The sequence below is a fragment of the Mesocricetus auratus genome, unplaced genomic scaffold, assembly GCF_017639785.1.
Source record: "Mesocricetus auratus isolate SY011 unplaced genomic scaffold, BCM_Maur_2.0 Super-Scaffold_100676, whole genome shotgun sequence".
Taxonomy (NCBI): Eukaryota; Metazoa; Chordata; class Mammalia; order Rodentia; family Cricetidae; genus Mesocricetus; species Mesocricetus auratus.
The window spans coordinates 102,822,685-102,836,385 of record NW_024429266.1 but is presented as its reverse complement, the minus strand read 5'-3'; the positions used below and the strand labels follow the sequence as shown (position 1 = coordinate 102,836,385).

The following is a 13,701-nucleotide window of genomic DNA, read 5'->3' as shown; positions in this document are numbered from 1 at the left end:
CTGAGGGAGACACAGGCCCCTCAGAAGCGGCAGCCAGGGCTGGGTGGTGGGTGCTCCACCCCCACCCCCATAGACATGGGGCGGGGCCAACTCAGATTCGGTATCCCAGGGAGGGTGCCCGGAGGTAGCTTAGAAGGTGCCTCCCTGAGCGCCCTAGGGGTCCAGACTAGGGTGCTGTCGCCGTTAGAAAAGGACTCGAGCCCTAGGCGTACCCCTAGCTCGAGGATGTGGAATTTATAGGAGGATCTCCTGGCTGCAGCGCTCCAGTGGGGTGCACCCCCCTTAGAGCCCATCTTGACTTGCTGACCCCCGGCGGGCCTAGGGTTTGGGGATCCGGGCGAGCCAGGGTCTGGGGGTCCCTGCCGCAGCTCTGTGGAGCTAGGGAGTGTCTCTGCTGCCCTCCCCATTGTTCTCTTTGTTCGAAAGCCAGGCTGAGATTCGCACGGTGACATCAGGCCAGACGTTGCTCATTGGCCCTTGAGCTGCTGGGGCGGGCAGGAGGGTGGTGGGCAGTGCCTGGCCCTTCACACACCCACAAGGCAGGGTAACAGTGGCCCCCAACTTTCTCCTGCCTTCCCCACCCATAGTAGCCTGTCCCTAGCACCTCCCACTGAAAGGGGGATCCACCTGGTTGTAAGAACTTAAGGGTGGGGCTCAGGCATCTCTAGACCCTCTGTAACCGATGGAGGATGTGGGTAGTTGGAATTGCAAGGTCAGCTGTCACCCTCCAGCAGCCGGGGACTCCTCGTGGCCACCTTCCCTAGTTCCAGGTGGGTGGGGCAGCGCCGATGTCTCCTGCCTTCTCGGTGGCTCTTTCACCTGCTTCATGCTTGCTGAGAAAGGACGGTGCTGGGCCTAAGGGCTCATGGCTAGGCGTGGCCAAGGTGAGGTGGGCATGCCGTTGAGCCAGCCAGCTATCCCTTTGTGTAGACAACTCTGCCACCCTGGACCGGCTTCCCTGTAGCCTCCGTCCCCATGCCACCCCATGTAGCTGTACCAGGACCAGTTTACCGGCTTGTTCAGAGTCTGTGTGGACAGGTGTGGAAATCTAAGGGTTGTAGTCTTTTGTCCCAAACCTGGCTGCCGCCTCTTCCTGGAGGTAGGTCCTGCCACGGTTCTGGGGCACCGTGCAGCTCGCCACTCTCTGGCGGGCTGTCACATCGAGGTGCTCTGTGCTGGGCCCCCACCGGCTGTGCAATCGGGATTTCAGGATGTGGTTGGCCGAGTTCACAGAGTGCTGGGGTGCCTGCCCCTCCGGCGGGATACTAAGCAAATATTCCTAAGTCCTGGTTCACTGCGGTAGGAGTCTGTGCTGAGCTGGGGGCTCGGACCACAGGGAAGGCACCTGAATCTGGGGACGTGATGCCAGCGTCACTCCACCCAGCTGGCCGAGTGTGATACAACCCTGACCAAAACAGCCCTGGAGGAGAAGGGGAAGGGCTATTTTAGTCTCCCATCACAGAGGGGAGCCGGGGCAGGACCACCTGGAGCAGAGGCCATGCAGGGCGCTCGCTGCCTACGGGCTGCTCCCATGGCCTGCTCAGCGGCTTCCTTATAGCGCCCAGGACCACCACCCTAAGGGAGGCCTCACCCACAGGGCCTGGGCCCTTCTGCCTTCAATGGTTAGTCACGAAAATGCCCCACAAGTCACAGTGAGGGTGTCAGATTCCCCTTCCCAGGTGTGCCTAGCTTTGAGTCAGGGTGGCAGATCATCTCTCACAGTCGGCTGTCATTGTCTCCCTGTGTCCCCCCCCCCCCGCCCACGCCCCCCCCACCCCCGGCTGGCTCCCGGGCTACTCATGCTCACCAGTCAGCACCCAGGTCATGTACACCCTTTTCCTATGTGACCTGCTTACCTGCCCAGAGCAACAGGGTCCAAGGCCAGCTTGTCCCCGGGCCTCGTGCTGCGGAATGGGTTAGAGGGTGTTTGGGCCACGCCCCAAGCCAGTGTTCATCACTGACCTGCAGCCCCTGTAGCCGCAGATCTGCTGTCGGTTTCTTTGTAGCCCAGGCTGACCTCAGCCTCAGTTCCGAGGTGACCAGAGTGTGCCAGCATGTCCTGCTCCTTGAAGCCTCTTGGTCCTTGGGGCCCTACCCGAGGTTACCATCTGAGCCAAGGTCTGTGGTCACAACCAAGGAACGGCTGCCGGGCGGGGGCTGCTGAGCGTGTGAGGGGTCCTCTCCGCATTCACTGCCCCCCCTCCAGGTTCGCAGGCCTGTCCCCAGCCGCCACCGTCCCCCTTGAGACGGGCGGTCTGTGAGCTGGGCTGCTGTCCTGTAAGCCTCTGGTGTAAGTCCCTGGAGTGGGACAGAAGGCTCTGTCCACCCGTCCCTTCCCGCCTTCCGTGCATAGTAGAAGTCAGGGCAGCCAGATCGGGGACAAGCTGGGGGGCGCTTTGGGGGTGTCAGTACTTTGGGTCCCAGTTTGTTATTGGGGTCCCATGGAAGAAGACATGTGGCCAGGTGGGGAACAGGCCCTCAGCCCCCGGCCCAGGAGATGGCAGGAAAGTGACCCCACTTCAGTGAGAGGTGTGACTTCCATAGACCCTGAGACCCCCCCCCCAGTTCTGGTGGTCACGTGCACACTAGCCTGGGCCCGCCCCTCCCACCACCTTCCTGCTGCTTTGCTGGAGACCAGGAGCAACACTGTTGCCTTCCGCGCTCCTCAGTGCTGGGTAGCGCTGCTTGTGTGGTCCAACTCCCAGGCACCCTGCCCCCAGGGGAGCCCTCAGGGCTGGAGAGTGTCTGGTATTGTAATGGGGGGTACGTCTACAACCCACAGGCAAGCCCCCCGCGCCCCCAGCGTCATGGCCCAGGAGTCCGCCATCAAGCCGAGCTGGTGTCCCCTGGGCTGCAGCCTGGGAGGGCCGGTTACTGAGAAAAGCGTGGCGGGCATTCCATCCTCTGCGCCACAGCCCCCCACCCCACACTGGTGTCAGAGGGTTAGCTCAGGCTGGCCTCAAACTCTAGTCCTCCTGCCTCCCTGTCACCACACTGCCATTAAGGGTAAGCCCACTCCTCAATGGTGGCAGGCTCCGGACATTGCTTCTGAGTCCCAAAGGCTGGAGAGGGACAGTCAGGCCATAGCTGGCGGGTTTGAACCCTGAGGAGGGCACACGGGGTTTCCTTCATTAGTTCATCCCTGGCAGGAGCAGATTCAGGACCATGAGGCGGTCAGAGGCCCGATGGCGGGGGTTGGCTCTCTCCTTCCTCCACACTGGTCTCGGTGGTGTGAGCTCCACTCATCAGGTGCCCTTTCCTGGTGCGCGCTTGCTCTTCTGGGTGCATCCCAGAGATGGGAATGAGCTCAGGGTGGGAGGTCCGTGTAGTGTCTGGGGATGGACATTGAAGATGGGTCAGACTCGGGCATCCTGGGTCACGTGTCTCCCGTCTTCCTAGGGTGTAAGATCAAGGCTTTGCGCGCCAAGACCAATACCTACATCAAGACTCCAGTGCGCGGCGAGGAGCCGGTCTTCATCGTGACGGGGCGCAAGGAGGACGTGGAGATGGCCAAGCGCGAGATCCTGTCGGCCGCCGAGCACTTCTCTCTCATCCGCGCCACGCGCAGCAAGGCGGGCGGGCTGTCGGGGGCCACCGCAGGTCCCCCCAACCTGCCCGGCCAAACGACCATCCAGGTGCGCGTGCCCTACCGCGTGGTGGGGCTGGTGGTGGGACCCAAGGGCGCCACCATCAAACGGATCCAGCAAAGGACGCACACGTACATCGTGACCCCTGGTCGTGACAAGGAGCCAGTGTTCGCAGTGACCGGAATGCCCGAGAACGTGGACCGAGCGCGGGAGGAGATCGAGGCGCACATCACACTGCGCACCGGGGCCTTCACGGATGCGGGCCCCGACAGCGACTTCCACGCCAACGGTACCGACGTGTGTCTGGACCTGCTGGGAGCCGCAGCCAGCCTCTGGGCCAAGGCCCCCCACCCGGGACGGAGGCCCCCAGCCGCCACCAGCGGCCTGCGTGGGGACAGCGTCCTGGGCGCAGCCAGCAACCCCGAGCCCTTCTACGTGGGCAGCCGTGGGGGGCCGCCCCTGCCGGACCCGAGTCCCAGCAGCCCCTATGGGGGCTCGGGCAACGGGGGCTTCACGTTTGGTGGGGACGGACCCGGAGCCCCCACGGGGACAGCCACCCCCGAGGACTGCGACTTTGGTTTCGACTTCCTGGCGCTGGACCTAACTGTGCCTGCCACGGCTACCATTTGGGCGCCCTTCGAGCGCGCCGCGCCGCTGCCAGCCTTCAGCGGCTGCCCCGCCGTCAACGGGGCGCCCACACAACCCAGCACAGGCGCGCGGCGCAGCAGCAGCGGGACCGCCAGCACGCCCCGCCACTCGCCCACGCTGCCCGAGCCCGGAGGTCTGAGCCTGGAGCTGCCCCTGGCGCGTAGAGGCGTCCCGGATCCGGTGGGCGCTGTGCCTTGGCGACCCCCGCAGAGCGCACTGCCGCCCTTCTCCGGCAGCACCTCTTTCTCTGCGGCCCCCTCTCTGCCCAGCACCGCCCCCGCGGTGTCCTCCACCCTGGACGCCGTTGCCTCGGAGGGCAGCCACAAGCCATCCACCGCAGCAGCAGCGAACTCCTCTGCACCCGCGGCGGCCCCCAGCCCGCCCGCAGCAGCCTTGGCTCGTGAATGCGTGGTGTGCGCGGAAGGTGAGGCCATGGCCGCCCTGGTCCCCTGCGGCCACAACCTTTTCTGCATGGACTGCGCTGTCCGCATCTGCGGGAAGAGTGAGCCAGAGTGCCCCGCCTGCCGCACACCGGCTACCCAAGCCATTCATATCTTTTCCTAGTTGCACCCCTGCTTCGTGGGGCGGCCCTGGCTTCCCCGAGCAGGGGGTCCGTGGGCCTCGGGCGGAAGAGGGGGGCAGGGCAGGGCCTGGCTGGGGAGAGGTGGGGAGGGACAGGGCCCACGCGTGTCGCAAACAGCTTTAACTCCTGCAGCAGGCGTCGAGGCCATCAGCTTGCGGCCCAGCGGCAGCGCCTCCGCTCTTGACAAGTGACAGTATTGAGTAAGCCGGTGACAATAAAACCGGAGAATTCTCTGTTTGCACTTTTTATTAAGACACCCCTCCCCGTTTCCGGGGTGATCTTAAAACAAAAAAATAACACGATATTTACAACTCTCACTGGATTTAACAGTGTGGATTCTTGTAGAAACTTCCAGAAAAAGGCAAGTGGCTTTTTCCCCTCGACACAACACACTCCCTTTTTTTGGGGCAAATATACACCGTTTTGTACATCAGCCACAGGGTGGCCAGAGGAGGGCAAGGGGAGGGTATCAAGGGGTGTCCCATCAACAAATTTATAGGTTTTGTTTTATTGTGGTTAACTTTTTATTTTATTTTTGTTTTTTTAAATTAAGACTCAGTGTTGCGATTTTTGTTGTTTTTTAAAAAGGTTTTTAAAGTTTTTTTATTGTTATTTTTACTTCATATTTCCTGTGTATATGTAGGGAATTTATATTAGATAATGTACTTTACGGAATAAATTTTAAGAACTAAAATATATTTTATTTTAAATAAAGCAACGGACCTTTAATCTTTGACAGCTAAATCACTGATTATATATTTGCTGAACTGATTTAAGGGTTTAAAAAATTGTATCAAGAGTTTTATTTTTGGACTTGACGACCTTCTTAATAAAGTTGTTTTCCTATATGTACGGGCTGGCGTCCACGTGGTGTGGGAGGAGCCCCTGCAGATAGAGGTGCCGATCTCTGCCTGGTTCACTGTCCCCCGCTCCTGACAGTCTGGGATAAAGACACGACCGGCTGGGCGGTGGTGGCGCACGCCTTTAATGCCAGCACCCCAGAAGCAGAGGCAGGTGGAACTCTGTTCCGGGCCAGCCTGGTCTACAGAGCGAGTTCCAGGACAGCCAGGGCTACACAGAGAAACCCTGGCTCAGAAAACAAAGCCCTGAGTTTTGAGATACAAGTAGCCCCGGTGTGTGTGTCTGATGCTTTGGTCCCCACTGTGAGAATATGAGCTGTGACCCATAACCCTTGCGGGACATCTGCCTGGTGAGTATGTGGGAGACCCACCGTCCACCCTGACATCACCCCAGGAACCGCCCAGCTGGATGCGGGGATAACCAGCTACAGAGTTGTGGGGTGGCTCGTCAGTGGGTGTCCCCGGCTGTCCGCAAAGACCCTGGGATGGGTGACATGCGGCGTGGGTGGCATGCTGTTCTGACTTCAGGAAGGGCTGGGGGAAGGGGGTGGGTGGCGTCCTGTGGGTTGGAGCGCGGGACAAGTGAGGACATCACCAAAGTGCAGCTTAGGGAACCGGTGGGTTTTATTGGTGTCACACAGGAGCAGAATGATTCGAGGACGGTTGTGTCATAGAGCCCATCCCAGCATGGGTGAGACCCTGGAGCACACGCACAGCCCACAAGTCCAGAGAGTGGCCGGCCTGCACTTGGTCGGATCAGACACTCCTCTCCCCCGTTGTTTTCGCTTTCAGGACCCCAGAGTGCATTTATCAACCTGTGCCCCCTTTCTGACCAGGTTCCAACTCCTAGGAACTAATACACGGCAGGGGGGATGGGCAAAGCTAGGCATGCCGAGGGCTTCCTGGAGGAGGTGACAGGCTGTCATATACATGGCAGTCGGAAGGAAGGGGCTGCACACCGCACACGGCATTCCCCCGTAAGAAAGGGGTCACCCCCATAAGAAAGGGGTCACTCCTACAGCCTGCCTCCTGTCCTGGGAGCTGAGGGACCGAAGTGTCTGAATGACAGCTAGCCTTCCCTCTGTCACACAAAGATAAACCCTAAGAGCCTCCCACTAGGACCTCACATCCTGCGGGAGCTTTCTAGAAGCAATGAAGGACCTGGAGATCCCTGGTGGGCATGGCGACACGCTTTTAACCCCAGCACTCTGGAGGCAGAGGCAGGTGGATCTCTGTGAGTTCGAGGCCAGCCTGGTCTACAAAGTGAGTTCCAGGACAGCATCCAAAGCCACAGAGAAACCCTGTCTCGAAAAACCAAAAAAAAAAAAAAAAAAAAAGTACCTGGAGGTCATCCTGGCTTAGGGCCCCAGACCCTGTGCCGGGTGTCCAGGGAAGAGAGACTGGGCCCTTTTGGGGTCACATGCCACCCACCCACCACCCAGGAGGCTGAGGATGGAGGCTGGTGAGCTCCAGGCCAGCCTGGGCTGCCTAAGAACCTGTCTCATGAAAAACTGAAACGGGGGACGGGGATGGCTTGGAGCTGTGGGACCTGGGCAAGCCAGGTGAACGGGGACAGGCTGTCATCCCGCACTCAGGAGGCTGAGGCAGGAGCATTGGAGCCAACAGTGGAGACAGCACAGGCGGCAAAGCCTGAGGTGACGGCCTGGGACACAGCCCAAGGACACTGAGGCCTTGTGATTACAGAATCAGTGTCTTCCCTGATGTCTCAGTGACTCCACTGAGGCCCTTTGTCCCCACAGCCCTGACCCGAGAAGCTACAAGGCTGAGTGGCAGGTCAGTGGGGAGTGTGGCTGTGGCCGAGGGGTCACCCGGGGGCACAGGACATGCCGCCTGGCCGAACTGCAGAGGGGGATGTGGGGAGGGCAGGCGGTGGCAGCATCCACGAATCCATGGTTTGGAAACGAAGGGAAAATGACCCTCGGGCCACCAAGGGCTCAGAAACAGGACCGGGCGCACAGACAGCCTGCAGGGGACCTAGAGAGAGTTCCAAATGGCGCCGTGACCCTGTGGCAGCCCCCTGTAGGCGGCTCTGCCACCAAGCCCCACCCTCTTTTCACCTAAGTTCAAAGATTTACTTATTTTGATTTGTTGTGCTCATGGGTGCCTGGCTGCCTGTATATTGGCGGGGTGGATGGTGCCACAGCACACCCGCGATCAGAGTTCGGCCCGAGACATAAAACACACCTGCTGAGCCATCGCTGCTATGTGTCTCTTAAAATGTAATCTATTATGTTTACGTATGTTTGAGCACCACGTGCATGCAGTACCCACAGAGGCCGGGTCCCCAGAACGGGAATCACAGGTGGTTGTGAGCTGCTGGGGGCAGCTGGTGTGCTAACCGCTGAGCTTCTCTCCAGCCCACCCCTCTCCTCCTGCTCCTCCTGCTCCTCCTCCCCCTCCTCCTCCTCCTCCCCCTTTTAGATAGGCTCTTACTACGTGACTCTGGTTCTGGTTCTAACTCCCTATGAGGCTAGAGCTCATAGTTGGAGGCGGGCTACATGAAGAAACCCTGTCTCAAAAAAACAAGACAAACTTTTTTTTTTTGTTTTGTTTTTTTTCTGAGACAAGGTTTCTCTGTGGCTTTGGAGGCTGTCCTAGAACTCACTCTGTAGACCAGGCTGGCCTCGAACTCACAGAGATCCCCCTGTCTCTGCCTCCCGAGTGCTGGGATTAAAGGCGTGTGCCACCAACGCCCGGCTAAAACAAGACAAACTTTTTAAAATTTCTGTTTTTTGGTTTTGGTTTTGGTTTTCTGAGACAGGGTTTCTCTGTATTGCTTTGGAGGCTGTCCTGGAACTCACTCTGTAGACCAGGCTGGCCTGGAACTCACAGACATCCACCTGCCTCTGCCCCCCGAGTGCTGGGATTAAAGGTGTGTGCCACCCCCCACTCCCCGACTTAAAAATTCGTTATTTAAATGTGTTTCTATGTGTAGTGCTGGCAGAGGCCAGAAGGGGCGGGGCTCTGGGTCTCCCAGAGCTGGAGAAACAGTCTTGAGCCACTTAACACAGTGCTGAGAATCGAACCTGGATCCTCTGCACGAGAGCAGTCAGTGGGCATCTCTCCAGCCTGGTCCTTTGTTTAGTTACTGTGTGTGCGCGTGTGTGTGTCTACGTATGTGTGCACATGTGTGTAAGTGTGTGGTGTGTGCATGTGTGTAAGTGTGTGTGTATGTGTGCATGTGTGTGTGAGTGTGTGTGTATGTGTGTGAGTGTGTGTATATGTGTGTGTGTGTGAGTGTGTCTGTAGAGGTCCACAGAGTCCATTCTCTGGAGGAACTCACATCAGCACGCCTGGCTTAGCAAGCTTTACCTGTTGAGCCACCCTGAATGCTCGAGTCTCCACCTGTGACCTCAGGATACCGAGATCACAACTCAGCTTTGTCCAGTTTGTGTGGATCCAAGTGCAGGGCAGGCGCTCTTCACACAGGGATCTCCACGAGTCCCCATCGTAGAGTTCTGGGGTCACACTCTACTCCCACAAAGGGTTTCTCTGTGTAACAGCCCTGGCTGTCCTGGAACCCGCTCTGTAGACCAGGCTGGCCTCTGCTTCTCCAGGGCCGGGATTAACGGCCGGCGCCACCACCGCCTGGCGCTTTAACACCCAGGTGTGGGCACTGTTCCTGCTGCACCCACAGCTCATCAAGGGCCAAAGAGCTGAGCCGGTGAGATGGCACAGTGGTTAGAGCCCTGGCTGCTCCTGCAGAGGACACAGGGGTCTGACACCCTCTTCCAGTCTCTGTGGGTAGCAAGCACATCTGTAAGCAAAACATCCATATGCATTAAATGAAATCTTAACCCCAACACGCGGGAAGCTAGGGGCTCTCTGCATCCCAGGCTAACGGGTGACACAGTGACACCCTATAAAAACAAACAGAACCAAGATGAGGCTGATGGGTGAGGGTACTCGACGCCAAATTTGAGGACTGGAGTTGGATCTCCAGGACCCACATGGTAGACAGAAGCAACTTCTACAAATGTGACCTCTGCACTCCACATGTGTCATAGTAACCCCCCCCCAAACACACACACGCAAAAACTGTGACTTAAAACACAGCAGGGGCCGGGCGGTGGTGGCACACCTTTAATCCCACAATTTGAGAGGCAGAGATACGCAGATCTCTGTGAGTTCAAGGCCATTTACTGAGTGAGTTCCAGGACAGCCAGGGCTACACAGAGAAACCCTGTCTCGAAAAGCCAAAACAAAACAAAACAAAAAAACCAACCAAACAAAAACAAACAGCAACAACAAAACCAAAAACAGCAAAGTAATAACAACTTCAGACATCTGCAGTTCCCAGGACATGTCATCTAAACAGCCAAAGACACACTGCATGGGGTCAGCCCTGACCACAAGGGAACAGGATGTCCACATAGACTTGCTTGCAGTGGCTAAGTTACAATAAAGCTCGCCAGCCACCGTGGACAGTCCCAGGATCCAGACAGCCTCTGCAGGTGGAGGGGAGGATCAGTTCAGATCCAGCCTGGGCTACAGGAGTCAGAAGCTCTGCTGAGGTTCAAGACACGGTCTCATGAATGGGGGCATGACAGATGAGAATATTTGAGTCTCTGCCCCAGAGACAAATGCTGTTTTTCGTTTATATTGTTTTCTTTCTTACTTTCCTTTCTCACAGACAGGTTTTCTCTGTGTAGCCCTGGCTGTCTTAGAACTTGCTTTGTAGGCCGGGCGTTGGTGGCGCACACCTTTAATCCCAGCACTCGGGAGGTAGAGGCAGGTGGATCTCTGTGAGTTCGAGGCCAGCCTTGTCTACAGAGTGAGTTCCATGACAGCCTCCAAAGCTACAGAGAAACCAAAAAAAAAAAAAAAAAGAACTTGCTTTGTAGACCAGGCTGGCCTGCCCTCCAGTACTGGGATTAAAGGTCTGTGCCATCATCCCTAACTATTTTCTTTTCTTCATACACACACACACACACTTCTTGGTGTAGTTCCCAAATGTCACATACAATATCCTTAAGCCCACTAAGGCTCCTCTGTCCACTAGGAATTCAAACGTAATGGGGGGAAGCCTTTTACTTGCTAAATGTAATAATTTCACGATGAATGGTGGAGAGAAAGAGAGAGGGAGCCTTGGATTATACAAATGTTTGTACTGGGTCTGCGGGATGGCCGGGAACCTGCAACCTCCAGGACACACAGTGACCCATGTGATGAAGGACAGAGTGATGCCACCAACGCCACCGTTAGTTCTCTGATCTCCCCACGGACTCCCACGTGTGTACACATACACACAGCAAATAATCACTTAGATTTTAAATTGTATTTATTTATTCATTTAAGAATTCTATGTTGCCGGGCGTTGGTGGCACACGCCTTTAATCCCAGCACTCGGGAGGCAGAGACAGGGGGATCTCTGTGAGTTCCAGGACAGCCTGGTCTACAGAGCGAGTTCCAGGACAGCCTCCAAAGCCACAGAGAAACCCTGTCTCGAAAAACCAAAAAAAAAAATTCTATGTTAAAAAATAATTCACCCGCTAGAGCCAGCCTGGTCTACACAGTGAATTCTAGGACAGCCAGGGCCGCACAAGGGAAACCCTGGCCTTGGACTAAGCCGCCTGTATTCTGTCGCCCCCGTGTGGCCAGAGCTTTACATAGTACCCCGTTCACGACCACTGCATGCATGCCGCGAGGTGGCGCTGTCTTCACGCTGGGTCTGGTCCCACCAAGTCGTCCTCAGTGATATTGTCTCTGCTTGCCAAGAGGCCCTCCAGTGATATGTCCCAGGACCCCAGGGTACTCTTGCCCCGGACTCTGACAATAGTAGCCGGAATGGGTATTTTAAATTTTATTTAATTTTTTTTCTTCACACAGCATCCCACTAGCTGTCCTGGAATTCCCTCTGTAGACAAGATTGGCCTCGAACTTAGAGATCTGCCTGCCTCTGCCTCCCAAGTGCTCGGACTAAAGGCCTGAGCCACCACGCCCGATCAAAACTGTCAGTTTTTAAATCTCTCTCCATAGCAAAGAATCAACTTGCCTTGGCCATTTGCATTTTATGAATTTAGTTTGAATTTACAGGATTTGTACATGCTCTCCTCACATGTATGCGTGTACCACCTGGATGCAGTACCTGCAGAGGCCAGAAGAAGGCATCAGATCCTCCTGGATCTAGAGTTATAGTTGTGAGCCATGTGGGTGATGGGATTTGAACCTGGGTCCTCTGGAAGAGCAGGCGGTGCTCTAATCCCCCAGGCAGTCCATCTGTGTGCAGGTGTGTGCAGGTCTGTCCCCACAGTCCCCAGCCCGGCATTTACGCAGAAGGGACGTTCTTGAGCCATTGATTTGAGCTGACCGGGTTGGTCGAGGTCTCCATGGGCACCGTAAACACTATTTTAGGTCGTTCCTGGGCCCTGCAGGGTGCTGAGTGAGAGGAACCTTGACCCTCCACTCTGCCAGGCAATTCCCTAGTGTGACAGTCACACATGATCCCAGATACAAGCCAGGATATCCTGTGGCTGGGGGGGCACAGCGACCCCCCCCAGTGATATATCTGTGCCCCATGGTCTGTGGATGCTGTGGAAACCCCATACTGAGTGGGGTGACATGCCGGAAGCAGCTGAGGTCACCTGGAAACATCTTGTGGCCTTTGGGGTCTAATGTGGTGAGGGAAAATCCATTCTCTTCAAAAGTCTTTTTTTTTTGTTGTTGTTGTTTTTTTTTTTTTAAGACAGGGTTTCTCTGTATTGTTTTGGAGGCTGTCCTGGAACTTGCTCTGTAGACCAGGCTGTCCTGGAACTCACAGAGATCTGCCTGCCTCTGCCTCCCGAGTGCTGGGATTAAAGGCTGCGCCACCAACGCCCGGCCTCTCTTCAAGAGTGTTTTCTTTATTGTGTGCTATGGGGGATGTGCCTGTGCATGGTACCGGGGGCAGAGAGTGACTTGTGGGTCGAATCTCTCCTTCTGCATGTGACAGGGAGATTCAACTCGTAGTCACACCTGGCAGCCTCTTCACCCTCTGAGCCTTCCTGCTGGCCATTAAATTTTCCAAATGTTACTGGAGAGTCTCTTCCCCGAGCTAAGGAATACCATTCTGGGTTGTTCTCTTGGGGTGTCCTGGACCCTATGAAGTGCTGAGCAGTGTCCCTGGCCTCTCCTCAGTCCCTGCCAGGAGCTCCCCTGAGTTGTGACAGGTCTAATGTCCCCACAGTGTTCTCAGGAGAGGAGAACCCCTCTAGCTGGACCCCTGTGTCCTCTGTTTCTTTTCTTTTCTTTCTTTTTTTCTTTTTTTTTTTTTTTTTTTTTTTTTTGGTTTTTTGAGACAGGGTTTCTCTGTGGCTTTGGAGGCTGTCCTGGAACTCACTTTGTAGACCAGGCTGGCCTCGAACTCACAAAGATCCACCTGCCTCTGCCTCCCAAGTGCTGGGATTAAAGGCGTGCGCCACCAACGCCCGGCTAAAACAAGACAAACTTTTTAAAATTTCTGTTTTTTGGTTTTGGTTTTGGTTTTCTGAGACAGGGTTTCTCTGTATTGCTTTGGAGGCTGTCCTGGAACTCACTCTGTAGACCAGGCTGGCCTGGAACTCACAGAGATCTGCCTGCCTCACCCCCCCCCGCCGAGTGCTGGGATAAAGGTGTGTGTGAGCATGCGGTGCTTGGGGACTGGCTGAGGCCACGTCTCAGGGTGCAGACCTGCTTGACCTAGAGTCCCTTGGCTGAGCTTAAGCTTGCGCCCATCATCCTGCACTCAGTTTGCAAGCACGACGGCTGGGGAGTGGGTGTTTTGGTTCCCTCGGAATTCAGTTGAAACGATACCAGGTCAAACCAGTTTGAGTCAAAATGCCCCTTAGTCCCCTGTGTCCTCCCACGCCCAGAGCAGGTTCCACCCTGCTAGACAGAAAATTCAGTTCTGGAGCCGGGCGTTGGTGGCGCACGCCTTTAATCCCAGCACTCGGGGGGGGGGGCAGAGACAGGCGGATCTTTGTGAGTTCAAGACCAGCCTGGTCTATAAGAGCTAGTTCCAGGACAGCCTCCAAAGCCACAGAGA

At 56.3% G+C, this 13,701-nt stretch overlaps 1 protein-coding gene across 3 annotated transcripts in view; it reads left to right on the top strand.

Annotated features, from left to right (window-relative positions):
• Nucleotides 1-5,666, top strand: part of Mex3d (mex-3 RNA binding family member D) — a 6,926-nt gene extending 1,260 nt beyond the window's left edge. The window contains exons 2-3 of one of the 3 annotated variants that reach the window (XM_040738634.1): nt 3,400-4,785; nt 4,951-5,666. In XM_040738634.1, the coding sequence (XP_040594568.1) occupies nt 3,400-4,785; nt 4,951-5,009 (1,445 nt within the window). In that variant the 3' untranslated portion in view covers nt 5,010-5,666. Of the gene's footprint in view, nt 1-3,399; nt 4,800-4,950 lie in introns of those variants that run through there. The other 2 variants (XM_040738635.1, XM_021234848.2) reach the window with 2 other exon arrangements.
• The last annotated feature ends 8,035 nt before the right edge of the window (nt 5,667-13,701 follow it).